Source organism: Cheilinus undulatus, linkage group 4 (assembly GCF_018320785.1).
Source record: "Cheilinus undulatus linkage group 4, ASM1832078v1, whole genome shotgun sequence".
NCBI classification, from domain to species: Eukaryota; Metazoa; Chordata; class Actinopteri; order Labriformes; family Labridae; genus Cheilinus; species Cheilinus undulatus.
In genome coordinates this window covers 50,876,631-50,902,964 of record NC_054868.1, presented here as the reverse complement: position 1 = coordinate 50,902,964, position 26,334 = coordinate 50,876,631, and the positions used below count along the sequence as shown (strand labels likewise).

The following is a 26,334-nucleotide window of genomic DNA, read 5'->3' as shown; positions in this document are numbered from 1 at the left end:
TCACTTTTTAAATTACATTTCAAAAAGCTTTTCTAACATTCTAATTTCTTGAGTCAACCTTTAAATTTTCATTTATTTTTCTTGAGTTGATTTCAGTTATTAAGGCTGGTAAAACAGTAAAACCTCTCTGATAAGTATTTATTTAACAGACTGTCTGTTAACGCGTCACCCAGCAGGTCATAGTCACATCTGCAGCTCGCTTGTATTGTCCTACCAGCTGGGGAAAAATAAAGCTGCACACAACAAACCCTGACTCCTGGGTAACTCTGAATCCTCAGCATTCTTTCTAAACCAAAAATGGTGATTAATTTTCTGTTGATGTTCTAATCAGTCCTCCGCACGCTCGGTGAGACAGCAGCATCTGTTGTTATACTGAGAGACTAAACAACACCTCTCGGGCTGTGACTAGCGCTGAAGTGGTACTACACCGTGACTCCTGACATGCATCATCCCGGCGCTGATTAGATCGGTGATCTTGTGATTATGTTGTTATATGACTGGTGACTCATCTTCCGGGCACTGCTCTCTGACTTCAGAGAGGATGTGAGAGGAATGCAGCAGATATTTGATGGCAGAGCAGCGGTCACAGAGCCCATCAGGTCATCATTCATGATCCTGCATGATTAGCTTCTGCTGAGGAGTAACCATGACGGGGACGTGACCACATGTTTGACTGAAGTGTCGGCAGTCTGACTGCCATCATCATCCTCCTTTACCATGACACAAATGTACCTTTTTATTAAGGTTTACAAAAAAAGACAGGCTGTGTATTTATTATACAGGCTTGTGTGACATTCTGTTCACTTTTAACAGCTTTTCTCCCTTAATTATTTAAAATCTATCCATAAAACACTAATGCTGGTTTGCTGCTGTTGCTTAGCTGAGCAGCACATCCATACCTGGCAAGGAAATGTCTAGGTCTCGGTCAAGGTGAATGCAAATGAACCACGCCCGGGCAGTGGGCCCGCTTGGGAAGGTGGTCTCAGAAGCGATTCAAGTGGACTCTGGCACAGCTGGTATGAGATATGAATGCAATCGTGCCCGGATACAGTACAGAGAAATGTCAGCTATATGAAATCCCCATGAAAAACTAAACTTCCTTCCCTGGCGTGGCTGTTTGGTCAAATTTTTCTTTAATATTCTCAGCCACCTTTGGAGAAGTCTACGATCTTGACCTCAAGCCCACACCCTCGCATGGATGCTAAGGTGTTTACGACTGGATGTGATACAGGAGAGTCAGATTCAAATCGGTCAGTATCTAGTGTGGGTCCTTAGGCAAGGTCCTTAACAGTACATATACTGGTTTGGATGATGCATGACTAAACAGTGTCTGCATCAAGTCAGGGCAACCTGATGGTAGATGGGCTACTCAAGCAGGACATTCATGGACTTGGGCAAAGAACATGGAACTACCAGATTCTCTGCACATCTGGGGATATATGCAGAATATGTGATAACGACAGTAACTTCAGTGCCCATCCATTCATTCAGCCATCTGTCTATCTTTCTATCTATCCCTGCCACCCTTTTCTGTCTCTGGATGTTTATTGGAAATCAAGAGACAACAATCTCAACAGCAATAAAACCAAAGATCCTCTTACTGGCATCAACCTCAGCAAAATCAGGGACTTTTCCCAACCCCAGGAAATAATAATTCCTAATTTTTCTCAATAATTGCCCCATTTCTCCTCTTTATGCCACCACAAACATTTGTTTTTTGTCGCTTCACTTTCCCTGAGCTGGGTAACAAACTTGAGAGGGTCAGGCTCACTAAAACAATACAATAGCACTAAAATGATCAGCATGATATGGAAGGTAAAAGGGCTAAATAAAATATTTAATTTTCCTAAAATCCTTTTGAAATCAAAGTTGCTGACTCGCAGAAACAAACCCATGAGCCTAACTTCTGTTGCTGCATTATTCAAAGAAGCAGTGTGTCTACATCAGCAGTAATTCTTCTTCAAAGTGGATCGTGGTCTTACCTCAGCAGGAGAGAAGAGGCGACATCTCCGGTGAGCATGTCCCTCATGAGCTGAACCTCCTCCTCCATCTCTTAGAGGAGCCATCACCCCGATACCTGCAGCCCCGACCGCCCCAGCCGTGATGGCACCCGACGCTCCTCCGCCCACAGTGGCCCCGCTCGCAGGGCCGCCTGTGGCCCCGGCGATGGCGCCGATGCCTCCCATCATACAGCAGAGGCCTCCCTGAGCCAGCTCCATCTCGATCTCAGCGTCCATCTCTGCGTCCTCCTGCGCCTCCTTGTTGGAGTCGTCCAGGTGCTTCATGAGGACGGCGACCACCACGTTTATCAGGACGAACTGAGCTGTGAGCACGAATGACACGAAGTACATGGGGGAGATGAACTGAAGCCCGGCATGGCAGCCATAGTCGCTGCCTGGACGGTCCGGTGGGCACTCCCTCAGCGTGTCCTGGTAGGTGGGGGAGATAAAGGGTGAGGGAAGGAATCAGAGGAAGATGAGTGGGAAGATGAAATGTAAACATGGTAAGATTTGGATTAAAAAAAAAGGAGATACAAGGAAAAAAAGGGAAGAGAAGATAGCTTTCCAATGCAGTTTTCTTTACAACAACTGATGCTAAATGGATGCCTGGGTGTAAAGTAACTGTACATCCAATTTACAAATTACACTCAGACCGGTTTTATCAGATGGATATCTATGCATATGGGAATTTAGTAGTACTGTTGGTCGATGAAGATCCATATCTTGACATTTTGGCACAAAGTTTTTAAAATATGCCTTTTGTGAAAAAAATTCCATAGTGACCGCCCTCTACAGGTTGAAACCATCTATTGCAAATGAATTATTTTGAAAAAATTCTACTGGATGATCTGGTGCCAAGTCATGTATTTGGTGCCATCTGATGTCTCCAGAGGTCAACAGTTACCTCCCTCTTCTTCCTGATCATTAACTGCACTAGTAGCAGCTCACAGCTGAAATTTAAGGCTTAACCAATCAGTGACAGTGCTGTGATTTTGGGGATAGTGGGTATTGTAGTGTTGTTGCCTGGGATCAAAAGTCAACCATATCTTTATCGAACAAGGTGTGTGAAATACCTGCTTATGTCTTCTACATGATCATATGTCGCCATTAACCCATCTAAATCATCTTTTTAATTCTGATCTCCCAGATCAAAGTCAGCAGAGTAACCCACTGAGCTATCCAGCATCTCAGCTAACAACTGAGTGGAAGATCAGCAGATGGGGGTGGAACTTTCTTCCAAGCGTGGAGGGCCAACCAAACCTGGGGGGCGGGGACTAACTCCCTAACTAACTCCATCATGTGGGGAAAATTGGAGAATGGCTTGTTTGTGCTTGTCAGCACACATTTTCTGAAAGGTCGAGAAAGAGAGTGTGGAAGGAAATGGATTTTTCTGGTATTTGAGGGGATTGTGGACAGGTCAGGAGCACACATTTTTGTTAGAAAAGCTTGAAAAAGTGATTTTTGCATAATATGTCCCCTTTAAGATGGTGGGGCTTTTCCTCAGACTTACATATGTGTGTTTAAGTCTGAGGAAAAGCCCCTTGCTTAAATAAGAGCGTCCTGGTGTGGGGACCCCGTTTACTTTTTATTTCATGCATAAATTTGATACTTTTGCACAGTTTGGTTAGCACACAACTAGCGAAAGCCCCAGTGTTTTTTTTTCAGCCAATGTTTAGTGATTTTTTTTTTTTATTAATATTATTATTTTTCTAAGAAAAACTTTAGATTGACACCTGGAACAGACATGACTCTGAGCCCAAAGTTTGGACAAAATATTTACCCAAATCCCATCAGCTTGTTTCTGTCCTTGCTCCACAGCGATAATGAGGCCCAATGCAGTGCTTCCCCTTAAACAGTTTTTTTTCAAATATGTTTGCAGGTGTCTGCATGTACCAGCACTAGAACATGGCAGAGTCATTCTACAGGCCATGAAACCTCAGCAGCTAAATGGCATACAGCTATTGTTTGTGTTTCCAAGTGTATACTAACTCCATTTTTTTGATTATTAACCCTCAGGCATCATTTTAATTTACTACCCTTTAAAGCCATTAAGGACAAAAATGTCCACCTCCAAAAAGCTGCTATAAAAACCTAACAGATTAATATTTTTTTCTGCTTTGTTTGAATAAATCTCTTAGACAACTTCAGTCATGCTCAAAACTACCAAACATTCAACCATTTTGAGGATTTTAACCCTTTAAATGCCAATTTGATTACTTAAAATCAATGTTGGTTTTATGAAAAAAAGTGAAAAAAATTTGTTATCTTCCTTAAACCAAATGTTGGATGGCTGGGGCATTATTTCTAAATCCAGCTTGGATATGTCAATGATTAGCCAAAGTATTGACTTTGATGAATTTTTAGTTTTTATGCAGCATCTGATTCAAAATTTACTACCAATTCGAGTCACTAAGGACAACAACGTCCACTTCCAAAAATGGCAATAAAAATAGTATACATTAATATTTTTCCTGTTTTTTTGGTCAAATCTTTTGATCAACTTCAGTTCTAATCAAAACAGTCGATTATTGAATATTTTCAGGATTTTAACCCTTTAAATGCCAGTTTGATTACAGGATGGTCACGTTTTTTCTAAAAAAAAAAAAAAAAAAACACACAAAACAGTAATTATTTTCCAGATAACTAATGTTTGGGGGATGGGGGGTGTCTTTTGAAATCAGTCCTGGGTATGTCAAACATTAGCCAAAATATTGACTTTGATGCATTATTAGTTTTTGTGTAGCACCCCATTTATTATTTACCCTTTCGAGTCACTTGTGGACAAAAACGTCCCATTGACTCCCATTCAAACCGCATTTATTGATCTCAAAGCCAAACTATCTTTAATAAAATGTGATTTTTTAACATTTAAAAGAGTGATGATTGACATCCATTGACTATGGTTGTGGCTTGACAGGGGAACTGGACTGCTGTCCCAGCATAAACGCAGTTAGAGAATCTACTGATAGGAGCATTGTTGGCTCTGCCATGGTAGATGGCAATATCTCCCCTTTCAGGTAGTTATGTTGAACCTCTAAAAAATTAGCTAGCCCTGAACTGGTTTACATCAGATGGTGAAAATGTGGACAGACTTTACAGCTATGTACATGTCATCTCTACTTTGCTTTATTTTTGGCATAAATGAAAAGTGCCCTATCCATTTAGCTTATGATGATATCCAAGCACAGATGAAAACACGGCTTCGGTAGTACCAGCATTGATGCTCATTAACGTCTGAGTCAAAGTCTGGTGTGGAACCTCTGCATGCACATAACACCTAGTCCAGTTTGGGTCAAACTGAGGCATTAAAAAAGTGGATTTGCTTTAGGATTTTCTGTTATGACATGGTACTCATCCCAATGCTGAAAACCCCATCAATGTGGCTAAATTCAAACACTTCTTCAAAGAAGAATAGGCCAACATTCCTCCACAGTGATGTGAAAGACTCATTGCCAGTTATGGTAAATGCTTATTTGCAGTTGTTGCCACCAAGGTTATAAATACAATAGTCATTTAAACACTGCATTTTGTACATACTTGGGTTATCTTTGTCTAACATTGTATGATAATCTGAAATGTTTAAGTGTGAAAGATATGCAAAAAAATATTTAAAAAAACAAACCAGGAGGGAGTCAATACTTTTTACAGCACTGTGTAAGAGTGAGTTTAATAAAAATGTTCATGTCATTTTTGAAATAATGAGGAAAATAAGGCCTTTTCCCCAATCAAACAGGCTCATTCAGAGATTCACAGAAGTTATTCACAACATCTTTAATTAGCACTCTGTCAAACTTCCACATTCCTGCTTGTTAACATCTCGAGGACTGACTAATTTTTCTGTCTTCTTTTCCCCGCTCTTTCTGAGAGTCTAATCAGCAATCATTAACTTTCTCCCCCGATACTAGCTGTGATCAAAATTTAAGATCCAGGTACTTGTGTTTGATTAGAGAGCCAGACTTGATGAGCAGATAGATTAGTGATTGAAGAGCCGAATCAAACACTTTGATTTTGCCAAAATAAGTTATAAACTGTAAGTTTACTTTTCCTCACCATCTTTGCTACAGACGTCTCATTACTCCGAGGTTTTTCCCAGCGTTTAAATCATCCGTTCCTCTGATCTGAACTGAAGACCTCCAATTACAAGTCTGCATCTGCGCTGAGATTGGTCTGAATTACTTTTGCGGACTCAAAAAATAGAAAATTACATGCTTTTCATATCTCTAGACTCTGCTGCCCACTTTCTTATTGACCCTGGTCTCAGAAAATATGTGCTGTCTCCACTGTGGCAGATGAGGTGACAGGCTGGAAAGTGAAAATTATAAGCTTACACAGCCCGGTCCAAATGACAATGTCCAGAGATAAGTGTGATCTGAACTCAGCGGTGTAATGTAGTACCTTCATGATGCCGTTCCAGTTGTCACCGGTAGAAACCTGGAAGAGGGTGAGGAAGGCCATTCCGAAGTTTTCAAAGGTGGCGTGTCGGCTCATCCCTTCACAGGGGTAGTCGGCGTTACATACTGGGAAAGGTGTGACAATAGGCAGAGAAGAAGAGGCAAGACATACAAGATTAAGAGCCTGAAGTTTTGGTTATGTCAGCACTGATTTATATTAGTCTTTGTTTCTCTTTGTCATTAGTTGTCACTGCCCAGTCGCAATGCTTTCTGGGATATAAACAGACAATATGGCAGTAGGCTAACAGGGTAACTGCAGGAACAATCAGAAAATGGATTATAAATGGATGATAAGACGTTCAATGTTGGACTTATTGTTATGGATTTTATCTTTATGACCCCAAAAAATCATCCAAGTTTCAAGCTCACCAGAAAATGTTCTGCAAGAGCTACGAAGGTGTGGATGGTGTCATTAAGACGGGCTTTGAGAGGAAAAAACAAGCGCCTACTATTTACCTGGTCCTATGAGGGTTAATGATGGACCGTCAAATCTGAAAATAAATCACTTTAAAATTTCTGTGAAAATCCTTGAACTTTTTCCCTGGTTTCTCCTGAAAGTACCCCAAAATGACATCAACTATTCCTAATATGTTTCAGTGAGATCTCATGATTCCATGAAATGTTGGAAAATTCCTCAAAAACATCAGAACAAATTTCTGGTAAAATTCTGGAAGGACAACCTGTGAAAATATCTTTTCATTTCAGAGAAAATTCACTCCAAAGAGTTCAGATAAATTTCCCCGAAATTTCAAACACATTTCCAAAATTCATGTGAAAACTTCCAAACAAATTCCACCAAAAAATCCCCAAAATTTCAATGAAAGTACCCTGACAAATACATTCTAAAAATTTCTGTGAAAATACCTCTACATTTTAAAAATAAATTCCCTCCAAAGGTATTTAGATAAATTTCCCCAAAATTACAAACACATTTCCAAAATTCATATGAAAAATTCCAAACAAATTCCCACAAAAATCCCTCAAATTTCAACAAAAGTACCCTAACAAATACATTTTAAGTTTCTGTGAAAATACCTATACATTTAAAAAAAAAATCACTCAAAAAAAGAAAAAAAAAACAGATAAATTTACCCAAAAGTACAAATTTCCAAAATTTATATGAAAAATTCCAAACAAATTCCCATAAAAATCCCCAAAATTTTAATGACAATACACAAAAAAATTCACAGCAAATATAACCCCCAAAATTTTAACAGAACTTTCCAAAACATACAAAAACATCCCATCCCCCCCAAAAAAAGTCCATGCAAATTTCTTCAAAGCAAATATTCCCAGTTTTTTAGGCAAATTACTTGAACTTTAATGGACATTGCAGGCAATTTTCTCAGAAATTCCAAAAGCATAAATTATTGCCATGTTGTAGAAAAGCTTTAATAAAATAACCGTATATGTACATGCAGGGACTAAAGAGGTTGTGATTGCAGAATTGACACAGTCAGGGTGTCGCCATGTTTGTAGTTGATATTCCACACGTCAGATGGGTGTATACAGCCTGAGCCCTCTCATGTGCCTTAGAGGCATCCTATACTAACATACATCACAAACTATCTTTGCAATCAGGCTTACAATGAAGCCGGATGCATATGTGAGCACAAGATTAAACTGCAGATATACCTCCAATAAAACTGCTCCATTATGTTCTCTGCTCACCATCATAAAACTCTCCACTCATTCCAATGATACTGATATAAAGGCAGACTATCAATATGGCTTCAGACTCTGGTGCTTCAGTCTTCTGTTCCTGCATCATCCTTTGTCCTGCTGTCATTTTCAGCAGGGGGGTGAAGGAAGATGTGTAAAAGGCTTGAAAATAAAAACTGACTCAGACTAAGGTCAAAAACAGGATGGTGGATATTTAGTCAGCGGATAGTTGGAGAAACAGCGTTTCTACTCATGAATGTCCAAATGGAACAAATGAGGCATCTTTCCTATCCTGTCCAGGTTTGATTGTTGAACAGGATTGATATAAATCACATGTGGGCCCAGCTAGCATGACTACACCTTCATACTTGTCGGTGTAATTATTCATGATTCATTTTCATTCAGACATTTACTATACTGAGTGCTTTTTGCTGATGACTCTAATTGAAAATTTCTTGATTATTATTCAAAGTGTGACCTTTTCTACACTTTCACTTCAAGCAGTAGATTTGTACAAAGCTCTAAGTCAACCCAATCACTTCTGTTTGTTTGTGTCATAGTTGGGGGATTCCTAATATGTGATATCCTGCAAGTCTGAGGAAAAGATTGATCATAGTGAATGAGTAACTAAAACTAAGAGAGAGTCCAAAGCAAACATTTAAATGAGACGCATGAGAGTGGAGAAGATGGCTGTTAAACAAACAGCACTGATGAGCCACATTGTGTTGAGATCATTAATCTGGGCCCTTTAAAAGGACTTCAGTCTGTCATCTCTTAATTTGGAAGTGTTTATGAGCGTGTTTGCACCACTTGATGAGCAGTGAGTTGATGGCAGAGCAGACTTACCCAGCTCTCCAAACAGCTCCACTCCCAGAGCAGCGTAAATGAAGAAGAGCAACATGAAGAGCAGGCCGAGGTTTCCCACCTGTGGCACAGAAAAACACAGGCTCAGTTATGGCAATGACTGATACAGTAGTTTTAGATTAAATCTGAGTCTAAAAAAGAGAAAACAGAGAGGAAATGTAGATATCCATCAGTTAAATCATGCCTGCTCCACAGAAGGTACCATAAGTGCAGAGTTAGAATTTGTTTTTATTGGATAATATGGCTGTTAAATGATCTGTTTCTTAAAACGCTATCAATTGCTGACTTTTAAGAGTAAATCACAGCTCGTTCCAATTTTAATTGCATGCTTTTTTCAATGTTTTTCATACTGCACTGCTTCACCAGTGTGATCTCAAACCGTGAATTAGATGCAGAGGACAGCTTTTCAACAGGCACATCCAAAAACTGTATTTCTAAAAGTGAAACTTCCTCATACTCTAGATTCATTACACACAAAGTTAAATATTTCAACACTTTTTTAAAATCTTGATGATTACGGCTTCCAACACACCAATAAAAACTGCATTTGTAATACATAAATGTTGACCATCTGGAAAAATGATTTTCATTTGTGCTCAGTACTTGGCCAGGCCTTCGTTAGCATGAATAACTGCATCTATGTGATGTGGCATAGAGGCGATCAGTCTGTGGCCCTGCTGGGGTGTTATGAAGCCCAGGTTACTCTGATAGCAGCTCTGCTGGATTGTTGAGTCTGGTGTCTCTCATCTACCTGTCGACATTTCCCCAGAGATTCTCTATGGGGGTTCAAACAATCAAACACCCTGGTTAGCAGACCAGTTTCTGGTAGTTTTGGCTTCGCTGTGGGCAGATGCTAAATCCTGTATCTCCATCAAGCTTCTCAGCAGATGAAAGCATGGGCTCTAAAATCTCCCTGTAGATGACTGGCAGTATTGACTCTGGAATTTTTAATGCACAGTGGACCAACAGAAGATGACATCAAACTGTAGAAACTGAAACAGTGGACTTCAAGCTCCTTGGATTTTGGGCCTCTCTGCAGCTGCAGAGCTCGTCATTGAAGAACAACGATGAAATAAATAACAATAAAGGCCTGTCTTTATCTGGCATGCCAAACATTACTTCACTTGCCCAGATCCTATATGATATAGTTGAATTTAGCGCACATATGTGCCATAGACGAAGAGGAAACAGTGACCAACTTCATTCACTCCTGTCCTGATGTTGCTCAATTAAGTGTAAAAACAATTCTTCAACTTTAAATCCCATCCGACGTTCCTGTAAAACTTACCTTATTAAGGTAATTTTTTTTAGACCCAAGGCCTTTTGATTAAGTATTTAATGAAAAGAATGAAATGAGTCAAACGCGTGTATGCAGGGTTTTTCCTGCATTTTTAACTATGTTGCGGGCGCCTCCAGCTATGTTTGTGCCACCCTCAAGCTCTGTAATGCTCTTTATGATACTACAAGCTTGGTAGCATCATACCCTTTTTTTTGTCAGTTTCTCCCACTCTTCTTGGCACATCTCTCAGCTGCCTCAGGTTGGATAGGAAAGACATTTTCAGATCTCTCCAGAGATGTTCATTTGTGGTTAAATCTGGGCCACTCCTTTGTTATCTTGGCTGTGTGCTTCAGGTCATTGTCCTGTTGGAAGATGAACCTTTGCCCCAGTGCGAGGTCCAGAGCACTCTGGAGCAGGTTATCATCAAGGATGTCTCTGGACATTGCTGTGTTCATCTGTTCCTTGACCCTGACTAGTCTCCAAGTTCCTGCTGACAAAACACACCCCCACAGCATGATGCTGCATGCATGATGACCCCAGGACCCCCTAGAAAGTTCAGAGCATTCATGATCAGTGGGGTACCACCTCTGACTCAGTTAGAGCCTGGAAAACCCTGGTATAATGTGTTTTTTCAACACCTGGAAGTAATTCAGGAGGGAGTGAGACGGGATTGAATAATAAATACCACCCAATCCTAATTTGCATTCAAACTAACTGAATAGAAGCAGACTTTTGGGTCAAGTGTACTCAGGTCTGAGCCTGGACCCCTAAACTTAAAGCATCCTTCAGTGTTCAGAGAAAGAGCTTGGGCTTATGTGAGCACACCTTTTAGAGCCAGTACCAACACATATTTCAAAGTTAAATCCAAATTATAACTTGACTTGGTAATAGACTTTTGGAGCTTGGAATAATTTGAGAATTTGCAAGTCGTATCATCCTTGGAGTCTTAGAGAGAACTGGACAGAAGACAGCAGTAACAAATGCATCCAGCTCCGATACCAAAGCCGGAGAGGGCTGCCCGTCCAGACTGAAAATGACTTCAGCGATGGAGAAGTATTGATAAAAGGATGTCATTTTTCTCAGACATGGCTAAGGACGAAAAAGCATCCAACTGAATCTATGACTCACAATTTTGTTGTATAATCCTGTCGGAAGATTCCAGATACAAATAAGAATCTGCCGGGGGCTCAAATCCGCCCTGATTGCTTTTCAACATGGTAACAGCGTTTACTGACATTTTAATAGTAGACAAGAGGATGTTTAATAAATGATGTTATGGACTAAAAGCAGTGAAGCTGCAAACAATTTCTGCAGTGTGACGAAGATAAATTTCACCCCATAGCTGGTTGGAGAGGAAGTTTCATACTTTCCTAAAAAAGTAAGGGACTGACTTGTTTTGCATATTTGAAACGCTACTTTGGATGCTTTTCTTTTTGGTTTTTAAAGGTCATGCAACTAAACAGGCTCTGCGAGGCTGCTGCAAACATTTAATCCAACCAGAAATTGTTGCTTTCAGTTTTAAAAATCAAGCTTTTGAAGCAAAATCCTGCAATTAAAGAAATTTTTCTGTGGAAACTTCACCCTGACTTTTTAAACACACATGAATCCTTCCGTGTAGAGCACTCACTGCCAAAGATATGCAGTGCAAATGGGTAAAGGACCCCCTGGGGTGCAGCTGCAAGCACTAAAGAGAATGCTATTAGCTAAGTCACCTCCAAGGAAAGCAATGAGGTGCTTCAGACATGACTGTAGAATTCCATTAAATAAGCAAATAAACAGAGAGAGAGAGAGAGGATTAGGAGGGAATAAGATGTATAGCTTTATTAGAGGAGACGAGAGAGAGAAGAAATGGGGAATAATGAGGGAGGCAGGGATGGGGAAGCCTGAGGACAGCTCCCTTTCTCTCCACACTTGTGCATGTTGATGTTTCCTGGTGGATATTAAAAGCCGGGGCCGGAGGCAGTTTGCAGCTTTTAACTTAAGCTCATCTGATGTCTTTAGATCCCTGGAGCAGAGATCTGAAGCACACCACAGGGAAGGTATAAGAAACAGATTGTTGGATACTATAGAAGCATTAGAGCTGGCAGCCAGGCAACAGAGGCATGTGAGAAAGACGCTCTTTGATATTTATACCTTTGGTTTCCATAGTGAACAAACCTAGAGCTATAGCTGCAAACTTTTAACACCGTTAATGTGTCCACACTGAAGAAATCATGACTCATTCACTGTTCTCATAAATAAGGGCCTTTGTTTTTTGTTATGATTGTGTGTAATTCAGCTACACATCATGTTGACATACTGGAGAGCATTACGGCCACCTTAGACTGAGAAGAAAGAACAGTCTTCAGACAGAGAGGTTCAAATGTTCTCAGGGAGGGAGCTAATGTGGATGTTTTCCAGGTGGATGATAAAACGAACACAGCCACCTTCAGTGTTTCATGCTCTTATGCCGCATTAATGAAAACAATGAGCAAAAGGCTGTGAGACCAATTATCCCCAAGCCTTATAGATCTTTCCAGGAAACCATCACAGTGAGACGCAGAAAAAGAAGGAAGGTTTGGCAGCTTTTCTCTGAGTTTGGAAACATCATGACTGTGATTTTGCCTGTATTCGAAACCATTTTAAATTTTACACCATGTCCTGTACAGCATCTAAGTCTTCTTGCAGGCAACGTCCCAACAATGTTTAGCTCTCCTAAGAGGTTTTATTTTACTATTTAAATTTATGTCAAAACACCTAAAAACACAGTCATTTAACATGTTTCTATCTTTATCTTTGTTCAGTGTCTCTTTAATCTGATCAAAAACACATTTGCTGTCTCACTGACCTTCACTGTTTTGTGTCTGGGCTCTAATATTCACCCAACAACCCTCAGGGACCTGCTAATAACCTGATGTGTATTTTTGTTGCAGTCTTAGCTTTCAGTGTAAGAACAAACCCAAATAAACCAATGAAATCAGTCCAAACATGAGAGCAGGGACTGGAAAGAAAACAAGTTAAAGTGGATGGAAAAAAAAAGGGGACTATTGATCGGAGGCTGGGCCAAGGCGAGGGAGATTTCTGTGACTGTAATTTTAACTTTGAGTGTGAGCATGTGTTTATTTGTGTCAATGTGTAGATCTGTGTCTGTGTGTCTACATCAGCATGAAATAAACTCCTCCCAGAAGGCTGCGGCCGCAGCATTGATGAGGTGGAAGAAGTGAAAAATCAACTATGGCTGCACACTCACTCCTTTATAGATGTCTTTAATAAAGACTCCACATCCTTTAGTAACACTTATTTTTCTTTGTTTCTTTACATTTGAAAGGCATTAAAGTATATACAGGGGAAGGCAACCAGAGACAGCAATTCAGTTTCTTCTTTTTCCCGTGCAGCAAGATTTATCACACTGCTGAGAAGAGGCCAAGGGTGAGTAATGACATGACAATTTATTTACAACTGTAGAAGGAATATAGCTGCTTTTTAACCATTTCGTCCTGTGAATGTGTACCCTAATTTTTAAAACTGAACGCATTTAATACCTGCAAGATTTTTTTTATTTTTTTAAAATCCTCCATTGATGATTTTTACAAACCATGACTACAAATGAAACTTTACTTGCAGCAACACCATGATTATAGCATGAGAAATAAACTCTGTCCATCCAGGGTCATTTTAAAATGACCAGTGTTTGATTTGTTGACACCAACACACCAAATATGAAACATCACTAGCCTTATCTTTCAAAGCACAGACTAAAAGCCCTTCAGCACCATTTGTCCACATTACATCAGAGGGAATGTCCTCTCCAGCAGACTGAGCTGAGCAGATGTTGTCATTACAGAACATCCTGAGCCACTTATGGTTGGAAGGACAGTTTGTCAAGCCGCACACCAGAGATACATCATCAATTATCTAACACTAAGTGGTCTAAGCTTAATTTGTTTTTATTATGAAGTATGGCCCATGCTTCAGCCTTGGCAAACACTTACTAATTAGATACCAAACCTAATAAGTAATGGGGATGTGTCGAGATGCAGAGGCAGTCAACATGCAGAATATGACTAAAATGTATAATATGTAGTATTTCTACACTGAAATGGCAAATTTAGAAAATACTAAACCTGTGTTATTTGGTAATTTCCGTATTTAAATTTGAGTGGTGAAGTACTTGCATTTTTATTGGCTTGAAGTAGCTGTCTTGTTAATTACTTTCCTTTGCTGTGTTGTGTTACGCTGTGATGTTGGGCAATGTTAAGTTGGAATGTTTGGTAATGTCAAGCTGGAATGTTGGGTAATGTTATGCTTGGATGTTTTGGAATATATTTTGGAGTGTTATGTTTTGCTGTGTTATGCTATGTTGGATTATGTCATTTTATGTTATGTTGGGTAATATGTTGGAGAATATTATGTCCTGCTGGGTAATGTTATGTATTGTTACGTTATGATGGCTAATGTTATGTGTTGTTGGATTGTACTATATTGTTATTTTGGGTAATGTGATGTTTTGACATGTTGGGTAATGTTACGTTGTGTTGGTTAATGTTAGGTTGGATTATGATATGTTTTGCCACATTGGATTATGTTATGTCATTTTGGGTAATGTTATACCATGTTAGGTATTGTTATGTTATGTTGTGTAATGTTATGATGTGTTGTGAAATATTATGCTAGGTTACATTATGTTATTTTGGGTAATGTTATTTTATGTTGGGTAATGTTATACCATGTTGGGTGATGTCATGTTAAGTTGAAAAATGTTATGTTAGATGGGGTGATGTTATGTCATGTTGGGAAATGCTATATTAAGTTGGGTGATGTTATGTTATGTTATGTTGGATAATATTATGTTTTGTTGGGTAATGTTATGTTATGTTGTGTTATGTAATGTTATGTCATGTTGGGTAATGTTGTGTTTTGCTGTGTTATGTTATTTTGGGTAATCTTAAGTTACAGTGTGTAATGTTATGTTAGGTAATAGTAAAATATGTTATGTTAGGCAATGTTCTGTTATGATGGGTAATGTTATTTTATGTTGGGCAATGTTGCAGTTTGTTGGGTAATGTTATGTTATGTTGTGTAATGTTATGTTATTTTGGGTAACATTATTTTTATGTTGGGTAATGTTATATCATGTTGGTTAATGTTTAGTTTTGTTGGGTAATGTTATTTTATTTTGGGTAATGTTATTTAATGTTGGGTAATGTTATTTTGGGTAATGTAATGTTATGTTGGGTAATGTTACGATATGTTGGCTGATGTTATGTTTGGTAATGTTATGTTGGGATATATGTTCAGGAAAAAGCAAAGTGAACTACCTTGTGAGGCATGAAATGGCATAAAGTGTAATGATTTACAGAGTTATATGTGTGATCTAATACACTCAGGTTAAATTAGGTTAAATAATAACAGTTCTTCGCATTTTGACTGGGTCCTTGCTCTGAGGTCGGTGCTCAGGCACTAAAGAAGGAGGGAACCTTAGCTTCTATATGATTTTCCACAAACACAATCTTACTCCGAGTCTGCTGACTTTGTTTTCATTTCACACAAACTCTCACAGAAAAACAAACAAACAAAAATGCTTTCACTCTGAGGAAACCATCAAATGCAGGTAAAGTGTATAAAATATTTCCTTTTCCATAAAGAAACCCATTTGTACTCCCTGCAGTACTGTATTTATGCCATTCACAGGAGAGTTGTTAAACTGCATGTATAAGAATGTCCAGGCTTAATATTACCCTTTAAGTTCCACGTTGTTCCAGATACTCCAGGACAAGCCAAAATTTTGAGATATATTATCCCGAGCAAAGGCTAAGGTGCATAAAGTCTTTTTGCGTTCCAAAGGCTAAACTTTTAAGCTGCTCTTTTCTCTTTAATACTAGTGGGAATAAAAAAAATTCTTAAATTGAGACTAGAAAGGGCTTTGTGCTTCCAGAATAAATGAGAGGGACACGTGGAACAAAGGGTCACAACATTTAGGGCAAAACTGTATTCACAACCTGGCTACCTGAAAGTCAAAACTCTTAACAATGCTGATCATTTATCATTCCAAAAATGTTAATTAACTCCCATGTGTCCTTGTGATAAGCCAGGGGAGAGTGTGGGTCTGTGAGTGGGCGTCTGTGACCGTGTGGGTGATGGCACATACCTGAGGCAGGGCCTGGACTACGGTATCGAGCAGAGCTCTCATCCCAGTCGCCATCTTCAACAACTTCAGCACTGCAGAGAGATGAAAGTGAGTGATGACGTTAGCATCATGATGAAAATGGATGTCTTTGTGATATCTCTGACACAGGTGTTTGGGTGATAAACAACTGGGTACATCTACAGATAGACTGGAAGTGAAACAGAGGGTGGAGAGACAGAAGACCCCACAGAGAGAGAGGAGGGGGAGATCAGGAGAGATAAGAGGTAGGCAGAGGAGGAGGGGAGAGATAAAGGACGATCGATGGATGGAATAAGTTCCCGGCTCTCCATTAGAGACACGACATGATTCCCAGAGGTCCAATTTCTAGCGGAACATGGCTGTTGATGTGGCTGGTAAATAAAGGAAAAAATGAAGGACTAGTCTGACATTCAGACATTAAAGCTTCCTGATAGGTGGACGGTTATGTGCTCATGTGAGAGAGAAAACATGGATTGTACAGTGGCAGTGAAGGTTTAAAACTTTTAACCATCTGTCAACCTCTAGAAGAACCTTAGCTTTAAACATCTAGACCACTCCTTAATGAGACATCGTGACCCAAAATTCAGAAAAATTGTTGGCAAATCATTTTTACGTCGTGAAACCAGGGTTCCCGCAGACCAGTGAAAAGTCTCAAATTGGTTCCTGCTCTCTCTATGCAGATAAGGAAAGTATAAGGCAGAGAGAGAAGTAAAGCAGAGCAGGCATCATTGACAACAGAAGGACATTGATTAAGCCAGAAGCAGAATAAAGGAGCAGGTGGGGTGGAGGAGGGTTGAAAAAGCAGCTTGCAGTGAGAGGCAGCACAAAACAAGGCAGGGGCATAGGACATAGTGGGTTAATGGTAAATCAGCTGGCCGTCAGCTGATGAGGGCTTGCATGAATCAGCTGATCTCAATTATGGCAGCACTTGACTCCGTGGCCTACCTGAGCTAACACTATGTGATCCAATTTTTGTTTTGTGAGGTCTTAGATTTTGGATGGTATTTTTTGAGATGTCTTCATCCAGGCTTTTTTTCTAGATCAATTTACTTTATATCAATTTTTTGGAAGCAAACAAAAGATATCTGTGCTCCATAGAAAGGATAAGTGCTCAGTGAAGAAGTCCCTAAACCCAGTTGAATCCTTACTATTTGCCTCCACAAGTCAAACATGCCAACTGATGGGCGGCAAGAAGCCAACACTTCAGTTCACACAGACATTCTCACTTTTACCTAACCCTATCACATGGCCAGGGAGCATTGCCACCTTTACCAGGCCCAGGCTTAGTGCCCTGACTGGGGCTAGCACTCTCGCCAGAATGCTAGCCCCCGTATACCTTCCCCTTCTATCTACCCTGCAACTCATAATTACAACTATCAACCATTATTCAGCCCTTAGCCAGCATTATTCCACCTGGTCCAAATCCACTGACTGGCCTAAACTGCGTCATCTTACATGTTTCACAAACTCTGTCCCTGCATCCCCAGCTATCTAAGTCAGTGGTTCTTAACCTTTTCAGCCCGCAACCCCAAAAGACCCCTGTACCTGAAGGTGATCAAACAGCCCTGTACGTTCACTAATAGTCATGTGCAGACAAGGTGGCCCATAAGGGGGGAAAAAATGGGAGAGCTGCCTGGGACCCAGACACACTGGTGGGCCATGGGGTCAGCAAAATCATGGTCCATTGAGAAGTTAAGCTGTGACAACCATAATTTATATCTAACCTGAATAATAATACTCTTATCAAAGCAATAAATATCTTTTTTATTATTCATTTGTGCTTTAGTATATAGTCTTTTTAAAAATGTATATCCCTTTCCTTAAAAACCGAATAAAAATTGGTTAAAATGGCAAAAAAGGTGTGGAAAAGGTGGTGAAATGGGATTTTAAATGTAGCAGAAATGGGTTAGAAATGGCAAGAATTGGATAAAAGTTGCAAAAAATTAAGCAAACAATGGCAAAAATGAGTTTAAGTATCAAAAACAGACATAAGAAGTGGTAAAAGGGGATTAAAAAGTGGCAGAAATAGGTGGAAAATTTGATGAAATGGGATTTAGAAGTGGGAAAACAGGTTTGAACTGACAGAAATGGGCTATCTGAGGCAGAAATATAGGCAGAGATTTGGGTGTGGAAAGTTGTAAAAAGGATTAATATAATGGGTCAACAGAGGCAAGTGACAAAAACAGGCCGAAACAAAGCAGTGGAAAGGGTTTGAAATTGGACAAAAATGGGTTTAGAGTGGCACAAGTGTGTTAAAATTGATTTCAAAAGGTGTCAAATAATATTAACAAAATTTGGTTGAGAAAAAAATCATTTTAAAAATATTCATTTCAGGAACCTGGCGACCCCCTCCCCTGTGCCTCCTGACCCCAAAGAGGGTCCCGACCCCAAGGTTGAGAACCAGCGTTCTAAGTAATGAAACTGTTGACCTTGCTATAAATCCCCTTTTAAAGTGAGTTTTCTCTTAATTTATCATCATTTATCTTATTTATTATTACTTTATTATTGTTAATTGTATTTTTCTTGCTGAGTTCCCACCAAAAATTGTTTTGTAAATATTTACCAGGATTCTGAGAATTAAGTGTTGAATGCCCAAATTCCTAGAGGTAGACTGCCCTCTTCTTTCTTACTTAATAAGCCTTGTCTAGTTCTCTAACTTCTGGGTTACCAAGTTGCCCACTTAAAGATTCGTACAGCCTGGCTTTATTTTTATAGGTCTTTCCTGCAAAATTTCTGCTTTTTCTGCTTTTAAAAAAATATTTAAACTATTTAGAGGCTTTAAATGTGCCAGAAATCCTCAAAATGTATGCATTAATGACCAAAAGACTTATTTTCCCTGTACCAAGTGACATTTTGTTTCCTGCCAGAGGTGGTATCAAATATCAAATATCTCTTATTTTTTAAAATAGATTTCAAGTCTGAAGTTTGCTCTGTAAAGGTTTGCAGGAACCCTGGAAACAAGTGGAAGTTTGGACCTTTGATGGAGTAAAACCTGACTGAATTAAAAGACAGGACAAAATAAACATGTTTTAAAATAATTCCTCATTACAGAAACTCAGACAGGATGTGCCTATATCTTGAGAAACTAACACATTTTTATGAGGAAAAAAACAGATTTGTTACCTCAAGAATGCGATCATTGAGCTCAGATTTTGAGAATTAAAAGCAAGATTTACTTGTTTCGTGGCAAAATGGAGCAAAATCTGTGACCCAGTTTTGAATCCCGATCCACCGGTGCTGGTGATAAAGTTAGAGTGTCTGCTCCACACTTTCCAGATGTATCTTTATTTTTTTAATTCCGCTGCACCTCAGCTGAAACTAAGATATCAGTCCAGTTCAATATAAACCATCCTTTAGTCCAGGCCATTCTAATATTTCAGTGATCAGAAAGAGACCTATGAATCAGAATCATTTTAATATTCATGTGCACAACCACACAAGGTAGTTAGCATTCAGGGCCGAGTCTTACAAATTTTAGGCGGAGAAAAAAAAAAAAAGATTAAAAGTCACGTAGTAGCCCTCACACTCATCATCAAGTACCCTACGTTCTTGTTAATTACCGGCGGCTGCTGTTTAACTCGCCGGTTACCCAGGGGTCTACTCAGTGGTCCCAGTGCAGTAATAAGGAAGGCAGGGGGGTGACAGTAGGAGGGCCAGGATTAAGTGAGATTGATGTAATTTGCCTTAATCCTCCTAAATTTGAAGTTAAGAGGAAGTGGAGCAGCCTGGAGAGCAAGTCCAGCAATTTACTTTGAATTTTAAGAAGAGAGGAGGCTAATAAGAGAAATGAAATACCAGCTTTACTGTCAGAGAGGGAGAATAACAGCACCAAAAGTAATGTAAATCATACATAAGGAGAGTGGGGTGAGTTTTAATGCGCATTTAATGCAATAATCGGTGGTTTAAAGAGAGCTTGCCATCTATTCATACATAGAGCATTCTAAACTCCAAGATATGTAAACAGATTTTTACTTATATGCCATGCAATGAACTCATGAGTTGTGCTGCAACTAAATGACAGCTAAACGGCAGAATTTTGGGTAAGTGAAACAAGAAAATAAGGAAAGACCTGCCCTTAAAATTGGAAAACCTCCAATCCAGTTCATTTCTTGAGTTAATGAAGAATCTAAATGGCATATAACCTCATTTTTACAGAGCTCATGATGTGAAATATCACTAACTTTCTGTTTGTGTGTTAGTGCAAGTGGAATTACCTCGTGCTATCCTGAGCACCCTCATGATCCTGATGATGGTGGGGTTGATGGGAAGGGAGGCGTTTATTTCGATCTCCTCCAGGGTGATGCCCATCACTGACAGCAGCACAATAGCAAGATCCAGCTGGTTCCACCTGCACACACATGCACACACAATGATTTTTTTATTCCACCATAGTCGGCAATTTGACCTGTTAAGTGAACGCTTTGAACAGACCAGTGAGCATGAATATGGGATATTAGCTCAGTATGTATCCCTGGACTTCATGGCTGCACATACTACAGTCTATGTTATGTTAATTTCCCAATGAATATTAATATTTTACATGAACTTCATGCATAATTTGCATGATTCTCCCAATACTGACTTGGCAGAAGAATGCGTAACGGCACAAAGCATCACCTGAAGGCCTGCTCTCTCATGAATATTCATGTTAATACTAGAAGAACACCTTCCACAATAAAATATGCAAAAATTTTGTCAGCAAGCCTGGCGGCCCACCAGGTCCGAACATCCGGGAGATATTTGAAGATGATTTTCCACAAACACAAAAAAAGGCAGATTAAAAAAAATGTAATGGTTGGGAAGCCCCTGCAGCATCTCTGAGTTTAAAATTGAACAATGTAATGAAGTTGTAAGGGAGACAGCCATGTTGAAGTGGAAACCCTTCATTATTTCTTAATATTATTGACTATTGCAGTGGTTCTCAACTGGTCAGGCATCAGGACCCACCATCTCCTCCTTAAGAGAAAGCACAACCCAAATTAAAAAAAAAAAAAAAAAAAAGTCTTGTTTATTTCATGAATGTTGGTTGATCAGTATTCTTGGCTACCATTACACCATGATGACAAAAGAACAATCCATAAAGTGTTCGTGTTTGGACCCTGAATAGAAAGACTTATTGAACAAAGAGATGGGACAAAAGAAACAGAAGTATTTACAGTCATGGACGAAAGTATTGGCAACCCTGGAATTTTTCCAGAAAATACACCATTTCTCCCAGAAATTGCTACAATTACAAATAATTTGGTATACACATGTTAATTTCCTTTATGTGCAAAAAGAGCACAAAAAAACAGAAGAAAAAAGCCAAAATTGACATAATTTTACACAAAACTCAAAAAATGGGCCGGACAAAATGATTGGTACCCTTTTAAGACTGTTGGTAAATCATTTTATTTCAAGCATGTGATGCTCATTTAAACTAACCTTTGGCAGTAACAGGTGCTGGCAATCTAGAAATCACACCTGAAGCCAGTTAGAATGTATAAAAGTTAACTCAACCTTTGTGTTGTGTGCCTGTGTGCATCACACCAAGCATGGAGAAGAGAAAGAAGAGCCCAGAATTGTCTGAGGACTGAAAACATAAACAATCTAAAGGTTACAAGACCATCTCCAGAGATCTTGAAATCCCTCTGTCCACTGTGCGTAATATAATCAAGAATTTTATAACCCATGGAACTGTGGCTAATCTCCCTGGACATGGATGGAAGAGAAAAATTGACAAAAAAATGCAACGCAGGATAGTTGGAATGGTGGATAAACATCCTCAGTCAGCTTCCACACAAAGTCAGGCTGTCTTGCAGACTCAGGGTGCAAAAGTGTCAGCTGGGACCATACGTGGTCATCTGAATGAGATGAAGCGCTATGGTAGGAGACCAAGGAGAACCCCACTGCTGACAAAGAGACATAAAAAAGCCAGACTGGAGTTTGCAGAAATGTACCTGAGTAAGCCTCAATCCTCCTGGGAGAACATTTTGTGGACAGATGAGACTAAGGTAGAGCTTTTTGGAAAAGCACGTCATTCTACTGTTTACAGAAAACAGAATGAGGCCTACAAAGAACAGAACACAGTACCTACAGTCAAACATGGTGGAGGTTCAAGGATGTTTTGGGGTTGTTTGGCTGCCTCTGGCACTGGGTGCCTTGACTGTGTGCAAGGAATCATGAAATCTGGAGACTATCAAGAGATTTTGGGCTGCAATGTAGGGCCTAGTGTCAGAAAGCTGGGCCTGTGTCAGAGGTCAAGGGTGTTCTAGCAGGACAATGACCCCCAACATACTTCAAAAAGCACCAAGAAATGGTTGGAGACAAAGCGCTGGAGAGTTCTGAAGTGGCCAGCAATGAATCCAGATCTAAATCCCATTGAACACCTATGGAGAGATCTCAAAACTGCTGTTGCAAGAAGCACCCTTCAAATCTGAGAGACCTGGAGCAGTTTGCAAAAGAAGAGTGGTCCAAAATTCGGTGTAAGAAGCTTGTTGATAGTAATAGGAAGCGATTGGTTTGTTATTTATTTTCCCAAGGGTGTGAAACAAAATATTAAGTTGAGGGTGCCAACAATTTTGTCCGGCTCATTTTTGAGTTTTGTGTAAAATTATATATATTTTGGCTTTTTTCCTCTGATTTTTTGTGTGGCTCCAATGCACGTAAAGGAAATAAACGCGTATACCAAAAACATTTGTTATTGCAACAATTTCTGGGAGAAATGGTGTATTTTTTTGAAAATTCTAAATTCCAGGGGTGCAAATACTTTCGTCAATGACAGTACGTACATCTTATTTTACTCCATTTTCCTGAGATAGCATAGAAGTTTGGTAATTTCTTTAAGAATTTTCTTCTTAACTTGCGTAAATCAGCTTATTTTCATCACAAAGGGAGATAAATAGGTAGAAATCTTGGTAAAAGTACTGAGATTTACTTGTAATCATCGGAAAACCTAAAAAAAAAAATACACCTATGAAATTGCTGTATGTCCATTTAGGGCTTCTTTAGATGGGGTTTTTGTCACATTTTTTTTTTCCCTGGCACACATTAGCAAGAGCTTCGTGATCCACTTCTGGTCCCGAGAACCCCTGGTCTACTAAAGACATGGTAGTTTCCAGTGCAAAACCCTGCCAGTTTAGTTGGTTTTGTCTTCCTTATTCCACTTTGCTCTGGCTGTTCCTGCTCATAGCAAAGCATCTCTCATGTCCATATTAGCACAGAATCCTCAATTTTTGGGTCTCTCACCAACTAATAGAGCATTTAGATGAGTTTGAACACTTCTGTTACATCCAAGTGATCCTCCACTAATGCCACTGAAAATTCCTGGTCAAGTAATGTCTTTGAAGTCAAGAGGATGAGTTATCAAACATGCCAGGAGATATCACAAGGGCTCTCAAAGTTTCAGATTGGCAGAGGTAGGTGGACACAGCTGCAGCTAAATGAGTAAAAATACTTTAAAAAGATTAATTAATGTTTTATCAACTTAAAAAAATCCACTTCAGTTTGGACACTCGTCCACTTTGAAGGTCCAAACTGGTGCATCGAACAAGCAACAGGGATCATTTTTGTCTTATCACCTAAAAAGTGAATGTTAAATGCAGGGTTGCACAGTGCAACATTAATGCCGCATGCACTACAAGAAAATTAGTCTGTTACAGGGTTTCTACGTCTTGTCGCCCCAGTGTGATAAGAGATTGCGAGAGGGTGAGGTATGTGTGCCCAGGCACGCAGATGTGACTTTAAATCAAACTCTAATTAGCTGCTCTTTAATCAGACTTGATTTGGACTTAAGATTAGACACTTGTTCCCACTCTGTTTATTTCGTATTTGTGGTACATTATAAATGCAAGCTGAAGCTCAGTCCCTCATATCATACCTAACCCTCTGCACAAGGAGCATGAGCACCCTGAGTGTTTACTTTAAGGCAGTGTTACTCAACGTGTGGTTCTCGAGTCACATGTGGCTCTTCACTGATGATTTGTGGCTCTCTTGTGTCTTAATTTGAAATATTATTTCCCCAGAAAACCTTAAAAATGGAAACTTTGACCTCAGATATTGTTCATTGCAATGCACAGGTCAGTTTATTTTCCACAGTAGGCTGTTATTGTCAGTCAGTATTTTTGTCAGTATATTTTCATTCCCATTTTTTTGCAATTCTTGCTCCTTTTTTTCTATTTTTTTTAACAATTTCTGTTACTTTTTGCTAATTTTGCAACTTTTATTCCTTTTTGCTGCTTTTTGCCCACCTTTTTGTTGCATTTTTTCCCCTGTTTTTACCACTCTTCATTTGAGTTGCCCTTTGACATTAAATGCCACTTTTTGCTGCTTTTTTCCAATTTTAGTCACTTTTCACTTATTTTTTTTATGTTCTTGCTGATTTTTGACCATTTTTGCCACCTGTAACTTACTTTTTTGTCACGTCTCACCCATTTGTTGCCACTTTCTGCCCTTTTCTTACCACTTTTACCCAATTTTAACCCTTTTATGCGTATTTTGCCCCTTTTCATCCATTTTTGCCACTTTTTGGTCATTTTGCCTCCTTGAACTTATTTTTATTGCTTTTTTGCCACTTTTTTACCACTAAGATTATGGCTCTTTCTTGCAAAAATAATTTCCAACAATTTGGCTCTTTGGTTGAGCAGGGTTGAGTAATGCTGCTTTAAGGTCTGTGGGCTAGAGCAGGGGTTCTCACAATTTTCCACCCTGCAACCCAGAAATAAAGGTGCCAGAGACCGGGGACCTCCTCTGTACCAGAGGGTGGTTAAAGCATATTTGAATACAGCCATGCACACTCAAGAACAGTTGAGTGCAGACTCACATTTAAAGGAATTTTTGAACATTACTTTGATTCAAGTGTAAATGTCACCAAATGGCCATATCTTTATTTTACATTTAACTAATTTGATGCATGCACTTTTGATAAAAATAGGTGAAATGTACCATTTGAGATCATTTAAAAATATTCTTTATTTTTTGGAAGACATCTGGCGACCCCCTCTCAATGTCTCATGACCCCTAAGGGGGTCCTGACCCCCAGTTTGAGAACACTGGGCTGGTAAATACATGCATCAGTCACCATAATCCTTCCATTCTGTCTCTGTGTCTTGCTTGACCATACATTTATTTATAGAATGACAATTTTTCCTCCTTGCAGATTTCGCATTTGCACACAGGGTCATTTTGTGTTGTGGCTACTAATGCAAAGCTGTAATGCAGGCCCATTCAATGAGCAGCCCAGGGGTCACATGCCACCCAGAACCAACCCCCAAGTAACTCAGTCTGTGGTCATGCCAGAGATGCAGAGGGCAACCTGTTTTGTAAGTTTTCATGAATTCCCACAGTATTTCAGACCATCAGTGCAACACTCAGCAGCAACACTGCCTAGTAACAGTCTACCTACAATGCACTGTGTTGTTTTGAAGCATGGCTAGTGATGCTGAGAGAAGTAGCCCCAAAATACTGAGTATAAAACATGTCTTTTCAACCGTAGCTACAGCTGTGCATATTTAGTTTTTAGGCACTTTAAGATATGCCTGGGTAAGATACGACCAAAATAATTATTTACAGAATTTCATTTTATTTTTTCATTCTATTTATTGCATTTTTATTCAAGTGAAAAAAACAAAAAAACAAAAAACATTTCTCATACTCCAGGTTATGTTCACCTACAGCTCTGTTGTTGTGCTTTTATGCACTTTTGATGTGCTTTTGTCATGTTGCCAGATTTAAAAGGGAGACTATGAATAAAAAGTGCATATTTTTCATCAGATTGTTCTGTATCAGTTCCAAATTTGACATCACCACCTGCTTACTGGGCGCCAAACATTTCTGGCCTAGCTACATTTCTTGATTTTAAAATTTGGTCCACTTGGATTTGTAATTGAAGAGCCCTGCTGTAATGTATAATCACTTACCAAGCATTGTTAGGTTACCAACTGGTTGTGCTACAAG

The 26,334-nt window shown here is 39.3% G+C and overlaps 1 protein-coding gene across 1 annotated transcript in view; it reads right to left on the bottom strand.

Moving 5' to 3' along the window:
• Nucleotides 1-26,334, bottom strand: part of LOC121507795 (voltage-dependent T-type calcium channel subunit alpha-1I-like) — a 317,733-nt gene that overhangs the window by 38,091 nt on the left and 253,308 nt on the right. Inside the window, exons 28-32 of the mRNA XM_041784135.1 lie at nt 20,616-20,749; nt 16,384-16,454; nt 8,960-9,038; nt 6,396-6,517; nt 1,983-2,429 (exon numbers count right to left, since the gene is read on the bottom strand). Coding sequence (XP_041640069.1) covers nt 1,983-2,429; nt 6,396-6,517; nt 8,960-9,038; nt 16,384-16,454; nt 20,616-20,749 — 853 coding nt within the window. The remainder of the gene's footprint in view (nt 1-1,982; nt 2,430-6,395; nt 6,518-8,959; nt 9,039-16,383; nt 16,455-20,615; nt 20,750-26,334) is intronic.